The 15,018-nt window shown below is 66.1% G+C and overlaps 7 protein-coding genes across 7 annotated transcripts; 3 read left to right on the forward strand and 4 right to left on the reverse strand.

The window, feature by feature from the left end:
• Positions 1–4: 4 nt before the first annotated feature.
• Positions 5–1,738, reverse strand: MICPUN_105505 (predicted protein). Its single transcript, XM_002501900.1, has 2 exons — positions 1,690–1,738; positions 5–1,523 (listed from the first exon to the last, which is right to left on the reverse strand). The coding sequence occupies exon 2, from the start codon at positions 1,391–1,393 to the stop codon at positions 119–121; it is 1,275 nt and encodes a 424-aa protein (XP_002501946.1). The 5' UTR covers positions 1,394–1,523; positions 1,690–1,738; the 3' UTR covers positions 5–118.
• Positions 1,739–2,008: 270 nt separating this feature from the next.
• MICPUN_58201 (predicted protein) lies at positions 2,009–2,926 on the forward strand (the record flags this gene model as incomplete). The annotated part of the gene is made up of 1 exon (XM_002501491.1): positions 2,009–2,926. The coding sequence occupies one exon, from the start codon at positions 2,009–2,011 to the stop codon at positions 2,924–2,926; it is 918 nt and encodes a 305-aa protein (XP_002501537.1).
• Positions 2,927–3,021: 95 nt separating this feature from the next.
• On the reverse strand, positions 3,022–4,635 carry MICPUN_80668 (major facilitator superfamily; the record flags this gene model as incomplete). The annotated part of the gene is made up of 2 exons (XM_002501901.1): positions 3,022–3,732; positions 3,961–4,635. 2 exons carry the CDS (start codon positions 4,633–4,635, stop codon positions 3,022–3,024), a joined length of 1,386 nt encoding a protein of 461 aa, XP_002501947.1.
• Positions 4,636–5,161: 526 nt separating this feature from the next.
• On the forward strand, positions 5,162–6,148 carry MICPUN_100269 (zinc permease family; the record flags this gene model as incomplete). Its single annotated transcript, XM_002501492.1, has 1 exon — positions 5,162–6,148. One exon carries the CDS (start codon positions 5,162–5,164, stop codon positions 6,146–6,148), a length of 987 nt encoding a protein of 328 aa, XP_002501538.1.
• A 19-nt stretch (positions 6,149–6,167) lies between these two features.
• On the reverse strand, positions 6,168–7,956 carry MICPUN_108178 (predicted protein). The gene has a single exon (XM_002501902.1). It carries the CDS (start codon positions 7,621–7,623, stop codon positions 6,253–6,255), a length of 1,371 nt encoding a protein of 456 aa, XP_002501948.1. The 5' UTR covers positions 7,624–7,956; the 3' UTR covers positions 6,168–6,252.
• A 2,365-nt stretch (positions 7,957–10,321) lies between these two features.
• Positions 10,322–11,540, forward strand: MICPUN_108179 (predicted protein). The gene has a single exon (XM_002501493.1). It carries the CDS (start codon positions 10,418–10,420, stop codon positions 11,480–11,482), a length of 1,065 nt encoding a protein of 354 aa, XP_002501539.1. The 5' UTR covers positions 10,322–10,417; the 3' UTR covers positions 11,483–11,540.
• Positions 11,541–11,582: 42 nt separating this feature from the next.
• MICPUN_58206 (predicted protein) lies at positions 11,583–14,832 on the reverse strand (the record flags this gene model as incomplete). Its single annotated transcript, XM_002501903.1, has 1 exon — positions 11,583–14,832. One exon carries the CDS (start codon positions 14,830–14,832, stop codon positions 11,815–11,817), a length of 3,018 nt encoding a protein of 1,005 aa, XP_002501949.1. The 3' UTR covers positions 11,583–11,814.
• Between the last annotated feature and the right edge of the window lie 186 nt (positions 14,833–15,018).

A 15,018-nucleotide genomic window follows, 5' to 3' on the forward strand; every position in this document is an offset into this window, starting at 1 on the left:
ATTTGAGCTCGAGTCGTTATCATATCATATTGATCGTCGAGGTGCCGAAAAGAGTTGCTTGAAAAGAGTTGGTCGAGTCGCGAGACTCGTTATTCACGCGTCGTGCCACGCGGCGGGCTCAGTTGGTGTGCACCCAGATGTCGGGGTGGGCGACGTCGAGGAGCGCCTCGACGGAGTCGAGCGTCTTCTCGGCGCAGTCGGACGCGAACGTGGACCAGTCGGTCTCGCACACTCGGTGACCGCCGATGGCGTACACGATGTCGTCGACGACGGCGGCGCCGAATCGGAAGCGGGCGGTGGGGATGGAAGCCTTCGCGACCCACGTGTCGTGCGCGGGGTAGTACTGCTCCACGGGGTGCGCCGCGACCTGGCTCTGCTGCTCGCGCGCGTGGGTCTCGCCGCCGACGACGATGATGGAACCGTCGGACATGGTGACGGCGGCTTTGTCGCCGCGCGAGGAGGGCATCTTGGCCTTCTCGGCCCAGGCGGCGGCGCCGGGGGTGAGCTCGTACATGGTGTTGGCGAACGCGGTCGCCTTCCAGGTGGCGGTGGGGTCGTAGTACCCGCCGATGGCGTACACCTTGCCGCCGGCAGAGGCGCAGGTGACGTCGCCGCGGGGGGCGGGAAGCTTCGGCGCGGTCGCCCACGCGGGGGTGGCAGCCTTCGTGTCGAGAACCTCGACGGTGTCCAAAACCTTGACCGGGTCGATGGAGTTGTAGCCGGCGACGACGTAGATCTTGCCGTCGACGACGCCCGCGCAGGTGTCGGAGCGACCTTCGGCGAGCTCCGGTCCGTAAGACCACGAGTCGTTGGTGATGTCGTAGATGAGCGTCGTCTTGAGCATGCCGGTCACGGTGTCCGCGGTGAGGCCGCCGATTATGTAAATCTTATCGCCGACCACCGCGGAGGCGTAGCGATAGCGTACCTCGGGCATCGAAGCCTTGGCGGTGTACTTATCGAGCTTGGTGTCGTACTGGTAGACGGTGTTGACGACGGTGCCTGCACAGTTGGTGCCGTTGCAGCCCTTCTGGCCGCCGATGATGTAGACGTGGGTCTTGTGCGAGACCGCCTGGTAGTCGGAGAGGGCCACGGGGAGGTTCTTCTTGGAGGTCCAGGAACCGGAACCGGCGTAGAGGGAGTGCGCCTTGCTGTAGCCCTTGAGGGGGCTGGCGTTGCCGACGGTGAGGATGGCGCCGGGGGTGTCGTGGGACTCGATCATGAGCTGCCTGACGCCGGCGACGGCGGCGGCGGCCATGATGAAGCCGATGAAGCCGAACACGAGGGCGAATCCGGTGCAGATGCCGGTGCGTTTGGTGTTGGTCTTGAGTTCTTCGATCGCCAGGGTGTTGACGGGAGACTCGATGTCGTTGAAGGAGGACATGGGGCGAGCCATTGTTGCGATTTGTCGTCGCGTGTTTGCGTGAAGTGTGAGGTGAGAGTGAGGGTTGTGTGAGTTCACGACTTTGCGAGAGCGGCACGAGATTCGATTAGCTCCAGTCGGTTAGTGAGTCACAAGATTTCGCCTGCGTGAATGGAGCGGTGGGGGCGCGACGGTCAGCGTCGTCGCGAGCGTCGGCGGCGGAAATCTCGAGAATGGCAACCAATCGTGACGCGACGTGGCCGGCGGCGTTCTTCTCGCTCGTCGGAGCGCGAGGGGGCGCGACCGGGGCGAACGGAGGGTGCGCGCACCGAGTTCCCAAGGTCCCGCGATGAAACCGTTTTCCATAAAAGAGTTTTGAGACGTGCACCGAGCGCGCTTCAGTTGGTCGCTCGTTCGTGGACACGCCCTTCATAAACCGCCGCCGCCGAACACGTTTCAGTTTTTGCGAAGAGGCCGCCTTCCGAAAGACGACAACAAAAAAATTGACGACACAACAGGGAAGCAGTCACAATTTTTTGCTTTTGCGAGACGCGTCAGCATTCCCGCCACGTTCGCACTTTCTCAACGACCATCTCACAGAGTTGGGAAAGTCAGAGCTCGTATCGCTCGCCACCGAACCCGGCTCGCATGGGGAGTTGCCTGTGCCGCCCGCGGTCGACGCGCGCGAGGGACCCGGCGACGCACGCCAAGCTCGTCCTCGGCGTGCCCGTCAGCCGCAAGTCCACGTACGAGGTCCCGCCGCCCACCCCCGAGCGCGGCAGGGTGAGTCGCCCAGACGAAAGCGTGTTCCTCGGCGGACTCGGTCGAAGGTACGACGACGACGACGACGACGACGACGACGACGACGACGACGACGACGACAAGGAGGAGGAGGAGGACACGGGGCGCGAGCGCTGGGTGAGCCCGCGAAGCGAGGAGCGGCTCCGGCTGCAGCGACGCGCGCGCTGGGACAAGATCTCGAGCACCCGGGCGGTGCCCTCGCCGGGCAGCCGCGGCGGGGGGTGCGGCTCGTCCGCGGGCAGCTCCGCGCCCTCGCCCGCGAGGGGTTTCCCGCTCGCGAGGCTGACCGCGGTCGAGAACGGCGCGGATCGCACGCCGCCGCCGACGATCGGATCCTCGCGGGGCTCCGACGGCACCGGACGGAGCGTCGCGGGTGAGCGCCCTCGCACCGAACGACCGCCCGCCCTCTCCCACTTCAAACTTTTAACTTTTAACTTCAAAACGCGCGTCCGGTCGACTCACCCTTCTCCAGCGCTTCCCCCAAGCATCAGGAACTCCCGCCGCGTCCGGAGCAACGGGTCGTCGTCGGGCGCCCCGGGCGACGCGTCGTCCACCGCACGACGCCGACGAGCCGCCTCGCTCGAGCTCGAAGATACCGCCGCCTTCCCCGCTCCCGGCCGCGGAGCTCGTACCGGTATCAACGCGGACGATGTTAACGAGGAGGATTCCTGGGACGAATACTTTCGAGTGTCATCCGAGTGGATATCCAAAGACGAATCGCCGGGCGTGGGCATGGGCAGGAAACTGTCCATGAACACGCCGTGAGACGCACGCGGGAGGGGATTAGGGCACGAGACGACGCCGCGACGACGCGCGTTCCACGATTTCAGTTTTCACTTCTAAAAGTTAGGAAACTACTCTCACGTTCGCCCCTCCTCCGCCGTCGCCGCGTTGAACGCAGCCTCCTCCGCGTCCAACTCCTCCCGCACAGCCTCCTGCGCATTCTCCACGTCCCTGTCCACGAACGGGTACAGGCAGAGCAGGATGGCGCCGCACAGGAGCCAGCCGCTGACCGCGATGTTGAACGCGATTCGCCGCCCAAATTCCACGATGAAACCCGCCACGAGCGCGGGCCCCGCGCCTTTACCCACGTCGTCGATCTGCGTGTAGAACGCGAACATCGTCCCGCGGGTCTCCGGCGGGTTGACGTTGAGAAGCACCGCGCGGACGTTGGGCGGGGTGACGGACGCCAGGATCCCGCCGACAAGGCACGAGAGGTAGAGCCACACGTCGCCCGGACCGTACCCGTCGGCGTTGAGAAAGTAATACCCCGGAATGGACCCCAACGCGGTGGTGACGCCCATGACGAGCGCGATCCTCGACCTGCCGCCCGGGGAGTTGTATATCCGCTGGCCGATGATCCCGCCGGTGACGGTGCCGATCACGGCGCCCAGGCCGAACAGCGTCACCGCCGCGGTTCCCTCCTCGACGCTCAGTCCCTTTTGCACGTGGAGGTAGTCGACGAAGTACGCGTTGAGCATACCCCACGGCACGGTGCCGGGTAGCCCTTGCGCGAGGATCACGAGGTTACTCCGGATCTTGAGCTGCCTCCGGAGCTTCGCGAGGTCAATCTTACCCCCGTACGTCACGTGCGTCGCTTCATTCGAGGAGAAGGCGCACGAAACCGAGCCGTCGCTTCGCGCAGACGGCGACCCGGGACCCGGGGGTTCCGCCTTTTTATCCCCCCGTCCCCGCTCGCGAGCGGTACCTTCGGGACTACCGCTCCCGTCCGTGTCGCGCTCGTCGTTCGCGCCGGCGGCGGCCGTCCCGTCGTCGTCGTCGCCGCGCCTCGCCCCGACGCTGCCGTACGTGGCCGCCGCCCGCCTGTGTCCGCCTCTCTCGCTCCTCCGAAGCTCCTCGCTCCTCGCTCGCACCGCCTCCTCCTGCGACCCGCGCCGTGGTTCTTTAACCGTCGCGTAGAGGATCCCCGCGAGGCATATCGCGGGCGCCGCCGCGAGCAGGAAGGGCAGCCTCCACCCGTACGTCGGCCCGACCGTTCCCGCCATGATCTGCCCCAACGCGATCCCCGCGCCGGTGGCGATGGTGAGGAAGGAGGCCACGTACGCGCGTTCCTCGGGCGGGAAAAGGTCGCCGCAGAGGGAGAAGAGGAGCGGCAGGCACCCGCCGACCGCGACGCCGGTCATGGCCCTGACGGCGAAGAGCTGCCAGTACGTCTTCACCCAGTACGTGGCGAGGCACGGGCCTTCGCCGATGAGGACGGTGAGGAAGAACAGGCGCGTCCGCGGGATGGGCTTGTCCGCGAGCCAGCCGATGACGAGCGAGGCGGGAGAACCCACGACGAAGAACGCGAGCTGGAGCCACCCGCCGAGCTTGACGTCCTTCTCGCGCTCGGAGAAGCCGAACTCCTCGGCCGCCTGGCTCAGGTTGGGCGCCAGGAGGTTCTGATCCGCGTACAGCATCGCCGCGGTGAGCGTCAGCAGGCCCACCGTGTACCACTTCTCCCGCTTGCTCATGCCCGACCCCGAGACGGTCCGGTCCAGATGGGTCGACGGCCGCGTCCCGTTGGGCACCACCGGCGCGTCGTCCGAGGAGGCGGGCACCACACCATGCAGCTCCTCGTCCGGCATCCCGTCGTCCTCTCGCTGATCGGCCGGGATGAGCCGCGCCTCGAGACCCCGAAGACTCGCCGCGCTCATGCGCCTATGAAGGCGCCGTTCGCCTCGGCGCGTCAAAGAAAACACCCCTTGAGCGCGCCGCGGCTTGCGTAGGAGCGGTGCCAACAAAAGATGTCGGCAGGGCCGAGACCCCGGGGCAGACTTCGGAGGCGCATCGTCACCGCTCACGTGGTTTTTTAGGGATCGGGATCGGAGGTTGGACATGCGCGTGGGCACGCGATGGACGCCGGCGGTCCTAGCGGCGGTCGTCGCGCTCGCGACCCGGGCGGCAGCGCACGACCACGGACACCACGGCGACGAGCATCGTCACCGACACCACTCATCCTTCGACGTGGTCGGGTTCGGCCGCACGAAGATCTACGCGATGGCCGTCGGCGCGTCGCTTTTGACCGCGTGCGCGTCCCTGGTGTGCGTCGCGCTGGTCCCGCTGCTCGCGTCCACCAAAGGAAGCAGCTCGTCGTCGTCATCGTCGACACCGACGTCCAAGAGGAGGAGCACCAGGAACAGGAAGGACGCCTCGTGGGCCGCGCCGTCGCAGGGCCTGGTGCGAACGCTCTCGGCGTTCGCGGTCGGCGCGTTCCTCGGCGACGCGTTCCTCCACCAGCTCCCGCACGCCTACGCCCACGCCGCGACGTCGCGAGGCGGCGACGGCGGCGGCGGCTTCGCGTCGGAGCTGTGGTCCAACCGCGCCGGCCTCGCCGCGGTGGTCGGCGTCGTCGCGTTCCACCTCGTGGAGCGCGCCGTGGACGCCCACGGGCACGGGTGCCACGGAAGACGAACCGTCGCGCGACGCAAGAAGGACGACGACATATGCGGTGAAGAAGAAAGGATCGAACCCAAGGATCAAACCCAAAGGAAAGAAACGCTCGGGTACCTCAACCTCGTCGCCGACGCCGTGCACAACTTCACCGACGGCGCCGCGGTGGGCGCCGCGTTCCTCGCGGGCGGACCCGCGGCGGGGTACGCCAAGACGCTCGCCATGCTTGCGCACGAGGTGCCGCAGGAGATCGGGGACTTTGGGGTGTTGGTGAGTGCGGGGTTCAGCGTCTTTGACGCGCTCCGGCTAAATTTCGCCGCGGCGTCGACGGCCGTGGCGGGGACCCTCGTGGCGCTCGTCCTGTGCGACGATTCGGGTCACGGCGGGCGTTATAAACCGACGTGGATCGACGGCGCGTGCGTCGAGGGGTTCACCGCGGGCGGGTTCGTGTACGTCGCGGCGGCGACGATGCGGGGGATCGGGGACGCGGGGGAAGGATGGCGGGAGGTCGCGGCGACGACGGGCGCTATTTTCTTCGGGATTTTCGCATGCGCGGCGATACACGCGCTCGGCGCGTGCGACCACGGGCATTGAAACACGACGGTGAGCGGGTCGCGTGAATACAAGTATGATATTTAGCACTAGCTAGGTGACACTTATCAACAGATATGTACGAGCCGTGACGGAATCGGGAGGACTCAACCGCTGCTGTGAATCTTATCGCACGTGTCCCACGAGAACGCGGCGATGGTGCTAGCGACTCCGGTTGTATCGACCATCGCGGCGAGTTCCGCGGCGGCTTGCACCGCTTCCGTCTCGCTCTGTGACCTCGCCAGTGTGTCGACCTTGTCTGTGAACTCCGCGGCATCTTGGGGTTCCATATCATCCAGCTGCTTCTTTGCCGACTTTTTCAAAGAGTTGCCGGCGTCTTTCATCATTTTGACTTTACTCCCTTTGAATGTGTTGGCAAGTTTGGAAGTCATTCGAGCCGCAGACTTCGGACCGATGGTTGCGAAGGAGCTGGTTCCAGCCGTCGCGACGAACGCGACCATCTCGAGCGGTCCGAGGATCTGGCTGGTGATGACTTCGGCACACGCCGCGTCAGAATTCGCGGCGCCAAAGCCGCAATTGACCCACCGCCTGCCGTTGACAACCGGGGGTTGGCCCCAGCACACCGGGCCGACCCCGCGGTATCCAGGGCGGCAACTTTGATAGCACAGGCCCGCGTCGTATTCCTTGTTATCGGGGCAAGTCGGTGATTGAAGCCCAGGAGAAAATTTCACTTTCTTCATGCACGACGGCGGCACGCTGCCTCCGGCATACCCGGAGCACGAAACCCCGCACAAGTTGCAACCGATCTTTCGCGGGTGTGAGCTCGGGCAGTGCGGATAGCACAACGCTCCGCACGAGTCCAGTCCTCGCTTACGGCACTCGGGTCCGGCGCACACGAGCTTCGTTTTAGCGCCGCCGAGCAGTTGCCGACGGGTGGCGGGCTCGCCCAGTCCGGCGGCGGACCAACGGTACCATCCGCAGTGACTTTTTCCCCAGCCACGGCCATGGTTTCCCTTGTGACACAACATGCCGTGGTCACGGAAGCCGGCAGTGCACTTCTGGTGGCAGTCGCCCACGCCGCCTCGCACATACTGGGCATCCGTGAATTTGTCGCACTTGTCGTAGCAGAGGAAACCCCTTCTCTCCTTGCCCGGCGGGCACTTATTGGGTATGGTGCCCACACCCCTGCCATAGGAGGACTTCCAGCAGAACTTGGTGTCGATGCCCCCAAAATCATAATCATCATCATCATCATCATCATCATCCCTCTTTTTCTGTTTCTTCTTTCTCTTTCCCCCGAGGATTCTTCTTCGACCCAGACCGGCGGCCATGGACTCGTTCAACGTTGACAACTTGTACTGGCCCTCGTGCATCTCTATCAGATGGTTCTCGAACGCCTCAAAGGCAGAGAAATCAGGTTCCGGTATCGCGAGCGAGCCCTCATCAACAGCGCACTGCTCTGCGAATTCTTGCTGATTGGACTCGGTCTCAGTGTTGATATCCTCCGCCTCCTGCATTTCTTGGAGCATCTTGATGCGAAGCAATGTGGCGTTCTGACCGCCCTTGGTTGACACGATGAACCCTTCGTCTGTTGTGCCTTCGATCCTGGACTCCACACCGGGGATGATTTCGTCGTCTCGTGCGGCCCCGAGGGAGGCGATGAGATCGTCGTCGATGATCAACTCTGCGATAGCGGCCTCAAGGTCGTCGGGGAGTTCGAAGTATTCGTCCTCGTCGTATCCATAACCCCAGTTCTTTGACCCAGCATGCGTCACAGCGGAAGAAGATGTGCCACCGAGCCGAGTCGCAGAGGATCTCGGTCCCGAGATCCCGCCGGGTATGTACGCGATGGTAAGGAAAAGTAGAACGCACGCGGCGATACCCAAGATTCTCAACGCTCCGCCGGCTGAAGTGCGGGAGTTGGGCGTGCCAGGCTGGCCAGGTCCATGTCGATGAGGGTTTTTGCCGCCAATGAGGGCGGTGTCCTCGCTCGCGCCGTACGATGAAGCCATGATGACCGGTTCGTAAAAAGATCCACGCGCTTGAGAGCGCGTGTAAGGTTGGGTCGGCTGCGTGTGAGCTCGGTTGCGTGTGCGTGTATGTCGCTTGTGTCGTTTCGAGGAGCGGTCGTGGAATGTTGAATCTGTCTTCTGATAGAACCAGACTGATAAAGCTAACACTTATCACGGCGCCTCCGGGACAACCCCGCTCGCAGTTGGAGACCCGGCTGTGTGTGGCAGTTCACATCGCGCAGAGGAACTGTCCGACCGGGATTTGGGCGAAAACGTCCGAAAACGGCTGCGATGCAGTCAGGATCTGCACCTTTTTTCGGTCGGTTGCAAGAAACGAGACGCATTTTCCCGTTTGAAAAAAGTTTGGGGTGACATCCGCTCGACCTCCCGCCTGGCGACCACAGCGAGGTAGGCCTCGCTCAAGGCGGCTCCTGGACGCGCCCGCGGGAGACTCGCAAACCGGAAGGTCGGCAACCTTTCGAAGGAAGCCCGCGCCGGCGACGTATCGCGCGGTGACCTTCGCCGCCCCTTCACCCCACCGACGTTCTCGGGCGTCCGGATTCAAAAAACTCGGCGTTGACGCTCCTCGCGGGCTCCCAGGCGGAGGACGATGGCGACCAACCTCGGCAACCGCGTGACGTATCGCTCGCCCGATGCGCTCCAGAACCTCCGACTGAAGGTGACGCTCACGCGCATCAGCGGTCCCCGCATGGACCGCGCGCGAGAGATGGACGCGCGCTTCGGGTCCGGGCCCACCCCCCAGGCGCAGATCCAGGCCGCGCAGCAGCAGGCGCAGCAGGCGACGTCCCTCGCCGCGCCCGCGCCGCTCGACCGCGAGCCCCCGCCGCCGTCCACGCCCCCGCCGGCGCCGCCGGCCGCGCCGACCCAGTCGCAGAGCTTCGGCGGAGACGCGCTCGCGGGCGAGGGCGACGACGCCACGACGTACGTACGGGGACCATCCAGTGTACCGCCCGACGCGACCGCGAATCAAAGCAGCCGACGCAACAGGAGCACGATGCAGCAGGCGCAGGCCGCCCTCCCTGGTCAGGGCATCCCGCAGCAGCAGGCGCAGGCTCCCGCGGCGCCCTTCGACCCGTACGGCGGAAATAACGCGGGACCCGCGGGCGGGCCCGTCACCGAGAGCTACTCGCCCGGAGGATCGAGCGGATCGGCTTCGTCTCCCCCGAGCCTCCGGCGCGTGGAGGCGTGGACGGACGACGACGCCTCGCCTTCGCCGCCCAGCCTTAAAGCCGCCGCGCGCGCCGGGCCCGTCGTGGAGGGCGCCGGCGGCGCGGATTCCCTCCGCGACCAGGCGCATCTTTCGTTCCAGGCGCAGCGCGTGGACACCGGCGAAGTTCGCACGTACACCCGAGAAATCGCGTGGCAGGAGAAGATCTTTTCATTCGCAGACGTCGATCGCCTCGCGCACCGTACGCCGGAGACGGAGCTGGAACGGAAGTACGCCGCCATGATCCACGAGCGTGGGGCGCAAAACGCCGGCGAGATCATCTACACGTACGTGTCCGCGGACTCGTTCGCGGACGAAAGAGACGCGGAGCGCGTGGTGACGACTTCGGCGGGTGAGCGATGGAACGGCTTATTTCGCGCGGTGTTTGGCACGCCCTCGCAGAGGGTCCTGGCGAAGAACGCGTCGGGGCGGGACGCGACGCGACTGCGGACGGAGCTGGCGCACGGCAGGAGGCGACGCGCGGGGACGGAGCCCTCGACGTTCGCCATCTGCGCCGATTGCGGACCGCTGTCGCTCCCGCCGGCGCACCCCGTGTTTAAAAACTCTCCATTTGGGGCAAACGCAGAGCGCGAGCAGGTGCTGATGACCATCGAGGCGTACCCCGACGGGTCCATCGCGCTCACCCCGGACTTTAGCCAATCGGTGGACGACACGCGTCGCATCGAGCGAAGGGACGGGAGCGTCTGGGAGTACTCGGTGGTCAACGCGAGCGAGCGACGGGAGACGCCGCTGGAGCAGCGCACCAAGGACATCGCGCCCGCCGCCGCGCTGCGTAGGCTCCAGCTGACGCGCAAGGCGGCGGGGGCGTTCGTTGCGCCCCCCGGGGAGAAGCCCGGGTCCGTGCGGTTCCTCGCGCTCGCCGAGATTGTCGCCGGGCGCGGATTCGATCGAGACTTTTTATACTGCGAGTGGGTCCTCGACTACGACAAGGATCTCTGGAGGATCGAGGGGGAGTCGGCGCAGACGTCCGGGGTGACGCAGATTTCGCGGTGCGTCAAGTACCCGGCCACGGGCGACGGCGAAGGGGACGCGTGGGGTAGCGGCGACCGCATGGTGGCGCACTGGTCCCTTCCGGTGGAGCTCTCGTGCGTCGCCGACTGCGTTCCGCCCCCCGCCAAGCACCCCGTCGTCTACTTTCAGGTTTCCTCCTACGACGAATGGGACAGGTACAGGTGCGAGGGATACGGCCACCTCAACCTCGGTGCCCTGCCCGTCGGCACCTGCACCAAGGTGATCAAGACGTGGAAGGCTGGCGGCACCATCGCCGACCGCGTGGCGAGCCAATTCGTGGGCGGATCGCCGGAGATTGGCGACGTATCCTACGCCGGCGTCCCGGCGGATGCAAAGGACAAACCCGTGCACTCTCGCCTCGGCTTCGTCGCCGATTCGTCGGGCGAGATTAAGGTTCGCGTGAACATCGTGACGCAGACGAAGGGCGACGCCAGCGCGGGCGCGAAAAAAGGTCTGGGTTTGCTCAAGAACCTGCTCGGCAAGGGACCCGGCGATAAGGGCGGAGACGGTAAAGGAGCGCGGGAACGGTACGAGAAGAAGGAGGCTGTCGAGGACGTCGTGTCGCGCGCCCGGGCTCGACTCGCGGAGGCGAGGGCGCAGAATCGGCAAAACCCGGCCGCGGCGCCGAGGGCCATGCTGCTGTCGAGGAGGGAGGCGGAGGCGAGGCCGGCGCCGGCGCAGCCGGCGCCTTACGCCTACGCAGGCGCCGCCGCTCCAGCCTCCGGTTCGGGAGCCGCCGGTTCAGGAGCCGGAGTCGCGGATGCCGTGGCGCGGGCGCGAGCGAGGGTCTCGGGGGGATCCGCGCCGCCTGACGGGTCGGCGCCCGGTTCGACGTCCGTCCCCGTCCCGGCCGTCCCCGTCCCCGAGACGCCAGCTCCCAACATGGCGTCGCCGCCGGCCGCGCCCGCGGCGCCCGCGGTGGAGAGCATCGACGACGACGGAACCGTGTCGTCGCTCGGGCCCGACGGAGGCGCGGGTGGTCTGATGCGCGCGTTCGACACGGCGGCTTCGGCTGAAAACGTCGCGCCGGTCGCGAACGTCGTCGGGACGGAGTCGAAGGGTCCGGTCGCGGCGGACGTCGTCGGAGCCGCGTCCGCGCCGTGAGGATCGTGACGTCGGAGACTGTGAATACAAGACGTTGTTTAACACGCCTCGGAGATTGTGAATCGCTTAAGCCGCGCGAGTGAGACGAACGGGAGAGCGCGTTTGAGCAATCATGAGTTTGGTTCATCGCTTAAGCTACCCTCTGGTGATCGGGAGAGGCGCCGGTGGCATCCGGCGAGGGCGACAACGCATGCGTTGTCGTCTCCGTCGCGCGCCCCCGCCGTCCTCCCGATATTTTCGGTATGCACAGTGTAATCCCCCCCTTTTCCAACCAAGATGCGTGTCCCCCGTCCCGTATATCCCCCCCTTAACCCCAAAGAAGAAGAATCGTTCTAGCGGCGGCACGGTCCGGTGCGAAGGGCAAAGTACGCCGCGTAAGCGTCGTTCTCCGCCTTGACGTACTCGAGCATCTCCATCTTGTTGAGCGCCCGACCCAAGCCCCGCTGCACCCCCTTGAGGAGCTCCACGCGCTCCTTCATCGTCACCCGCGTCGCCGCGCCCATCTTCTCGCCCGCCGGCATCTTCGCAATCTCCGGCGCGAAGTGCGCGTAATAGAAAAACGCATCCGCGCCGAGAGCGTCGTAAGCCTGCAACACTCGCGGTTCGATGACGGAGTCCTGGAAGGACCTCGGGGCGATCGCGTGGACAACCTCCAGGAGCGCGCGGCGCACCTTGCCGCCCACGCGCTCGCGCGCCGGCTTGAACACCTCCGCGTCCACCTTCTCATCCGTGGCGCGGCACTCGTAAAACTCAGCCGCGAGGCCCCCGAGCTGCCTCGCAATCTCGCGGTACCCAGCCGCCTGCCTCTCCAGCGAGCCAATCACGTCGCCGAGCGTGGCGGACTTCACACCCGAGCCGCCGGCGACTGCGACGGACTCGATCGCCGCGGCGACGGGATCGCGGTGAACCGCGGAGATGGTCAGGTCCACCCCCTCAGCCTCCGCCAACTTCGCCATGCGATCCGCGTCGGGAAAGGCGAGCTCGGGCCCGGCGGTTCGCACGGGGTAGGTCACCGCGAACGAGGCTCCGCGCTCGATGAGCGCGTTCATGTCAACCTCGGCCGTGTCCCTCTTGCCCAGGCCCGCGGAGGCACCCGCGAGGGCGCGGAAGAAACCCGCGGTGGATCCCTCGCATCCCTCGCCGATCGCCGTTCGAGGGCACGACGCGTCTCGAGAACCCTTGGAGCCCAGGGCCGCGGCGAAGTGGTACTTGGTCACGTAGGTGGCGGCGACGTCGGTCCAGCTGTTGCCGCCGAGGTCGCCGGTGTCGGTGGGAGCGGCGTAGTCGCCGAGCTTGGGGCGTTCGGTGCGGGTCGCCGCGTGTTCTCCGCACTGGGCGAACCACGCGTGCGCGCAGTCCGCGTCGGCGGCAAAGTCGGAGAGACCCGCGGGCAGCTTGGAGTCGGTTCGGCCAAAGCCGGCACCCTCCACGCCCATCGCGAACCTCGCCACGACCCTCCCGCCGGTGGACGTCTTGGCGACGGGCGCCTCCTTCTTGGCCATCCTCGGCGTGGACACGGAGGTGGACGCGGCGTGCGTGGAGATGGTCGCGTCCGAGGACGCTCGAGTGTCCTCGTCGCGACCGAGCGACGCGGTGAGGACGCCGTCGCTGCCCCCGTCGTCCTCGCACCCGTTGACGAGGAAGCCCTTGCCCTGGAGCCTGCCGCTGCGCTTGCGGTAGTAGTTGGCAAAGTCCGAGAAGGACGAGAACTTGGACCTGAGCATGGGGCCGGGGTTCCTGGAGAGGAGGAACAGGTCCGCCACGGCGTAGATCATGCACTCCGTCTCCCTCGCCCTGTTGTAGCCGTGGTTGCAGTAATCCGGGCGGTCGAGCGCGTAAATCTTGTTGTTGGGAAGCCTCGCGCGGAGATCGTCGACGTCGGAGGGCTCGTCAGCGGCGACGAAGATGTCGATACCCCTCTGCACCGCGTCGGGCGCTCGCCTGACGAGCGTGTTCACGAAGGAATCCACGCTGCACTTGCGGCGGTAGGAGTCGATGAGCTGAATCTCCGCCGCGCCCTCGCCGGCGAGGGAGAGATCCTTCGAGAGCTTGGCGTCCTCGCCGGCGCGGATGTGCATGGATATCATCTCGTCGTCCGACTTGGACGCCAGGGGCACCGACTTCATCATGTTGCTCACCTCCTTGGACGGCTGGAAGTCCGCCATGGAGTTGGAAACGAAGTCGTACTCCTCCTTGTTGAGCTGAAGCTCGGCGTGCGACGACTTGATGTACACTGCGCCTCGCCACGTCTCCGGGTCCCTGAGCACCTCGCCGACGTGGGACTTACCCCAGTCGGTGGTGGCGTCGTGCATCGCGGAGAAGACAGGGCGGTCGCCGCTCTTGCCCCTGGCTTTCCACGCGGCGAGCTCCGCTTCGGCGGCGTTGAGCCGTTCGGGCCACTCCTCGATGATGTACGAATCCTTGAGGAAGGAAGGGGTGAGCATGGTGGCGATTGGCGCGTCGAGGGAATCGTCGCGCTCCCAGATGACGATGAGCTTGCGCCCCTTCTGGTTGGCGAGGAGCTTGGCGGCGGAGAAGGCGCGGATGCGGTTACCGAGGCCGTTGACCGCGTGGAGGACGATGAACCCGCCGGCGTTGCGGTCCATGGCCTCGCCGAAGGTTTTCGAGTTGAGCACGTAGCCCTGCATGGTGGCCTGCGTCCAGTCCATCCACCTCCACTTCTTGTCGAAATCATCGGCGAGCGGGATGGTGGGATCGACCGAGTCGTAGAGGGAGTGCCACTCCTCGCCGATGGACGCCACCTGGTCGCCGGAATTGGCGTACACGGACGCCCCGTCGCTCGCCGTTCCCGCCTCCCACTGCGCGTCGATGGAGCCGGTACCCTCCTCGGGGGCGGCCTGATCCCAGGAGGTCGCAGCCTCCTCGGGCTCCTGCTCCTGCGGTTGGACGATCTGGACAACCTTGGGGGCGGGGCCATCGAGCGGGACGTGCAGCAGATCGGGCTGCTGGGCGTACCACTGCTCCATCTGCGCCGTGAGCGCGGTGTTGGCCTCGCCGAGGGTGGCGCGGTCGGGCGAGACAAAATCGCTCCACCGGTCCGCGCGGGCGGATGCGGCGCCCCGAAGGGACGCGCGGACGCGCGCGCCGCCGAAGGTGGAGTCGCCCCCCGACGCGGCGGCGCCGAGGGAGGCGCGGAAGGTGGCGGATGAGGACACGCCCGCGATGGCGGTCGCGCCGACGACCGCGGCGCCGCAGGCGAGGAGCCACGCGCGGTTACCCCAACCTCTCCCGCCCCGCACATCCGAGGCGAGATCATCGCCCGAACGTCCGCCGTCCGCATCGCGGGCGGACGCGCCGCGGTTCAGCAGCGGCGCCGACTCGTGCGACATCCTGTTCGCACTCGTTTCCGTGTTTCCTACTCCTCGTCGCACCGCGCGCTGGGCGAGCGACGCTCGAGTGAAGTGTGTCCACCTGTTACAAAAAAGACGCCTCTTGAGGGCTGTTGCACTGGCCGCGTGAAACCGCCTTCGAACCGGACCGCGGGACACACTTTATTTTGTATGGGAGCGCAGTCT

The sequence above is a fragment of the Micromonas commoda genome, chromosome 4 (assembly GCF_000090985.2).
Source record: "Micromonas commoda chromosome 4, complete sequence".
NCBI lineage: Eukaryota > Viridiplantae > Chlorophyta > Mamiellophyceae > Mamiellales > Mamiellaceae > Micromonas > Micromonas commoda.

Bases quoted from the DNA above. Each gene is read 5' to 3' on its own strand.
- MICPUN_105505 (XM_002501900.1), bottom strand. From the start codon at position 1,393: ATGGCTCGCCCCATGTCCTCCTTCAACGACATCGAGTCTCCCGTCAAC.
- MICPUN_108179 (XM_002501493.1), top strand. From the start codon at position 10,418: ATGGTGGCGCACTGGTCCCTTCCGGTGGAGCTCTCGTGCGTCGCCGAC.
- MICPUN_108178 (XM_002501902.1), bottom strand. From the start codon at position 7,623: ATGCAGGAGGCGGAGGATATCAACACTGAGACCGAGTCCAATCAGCAA.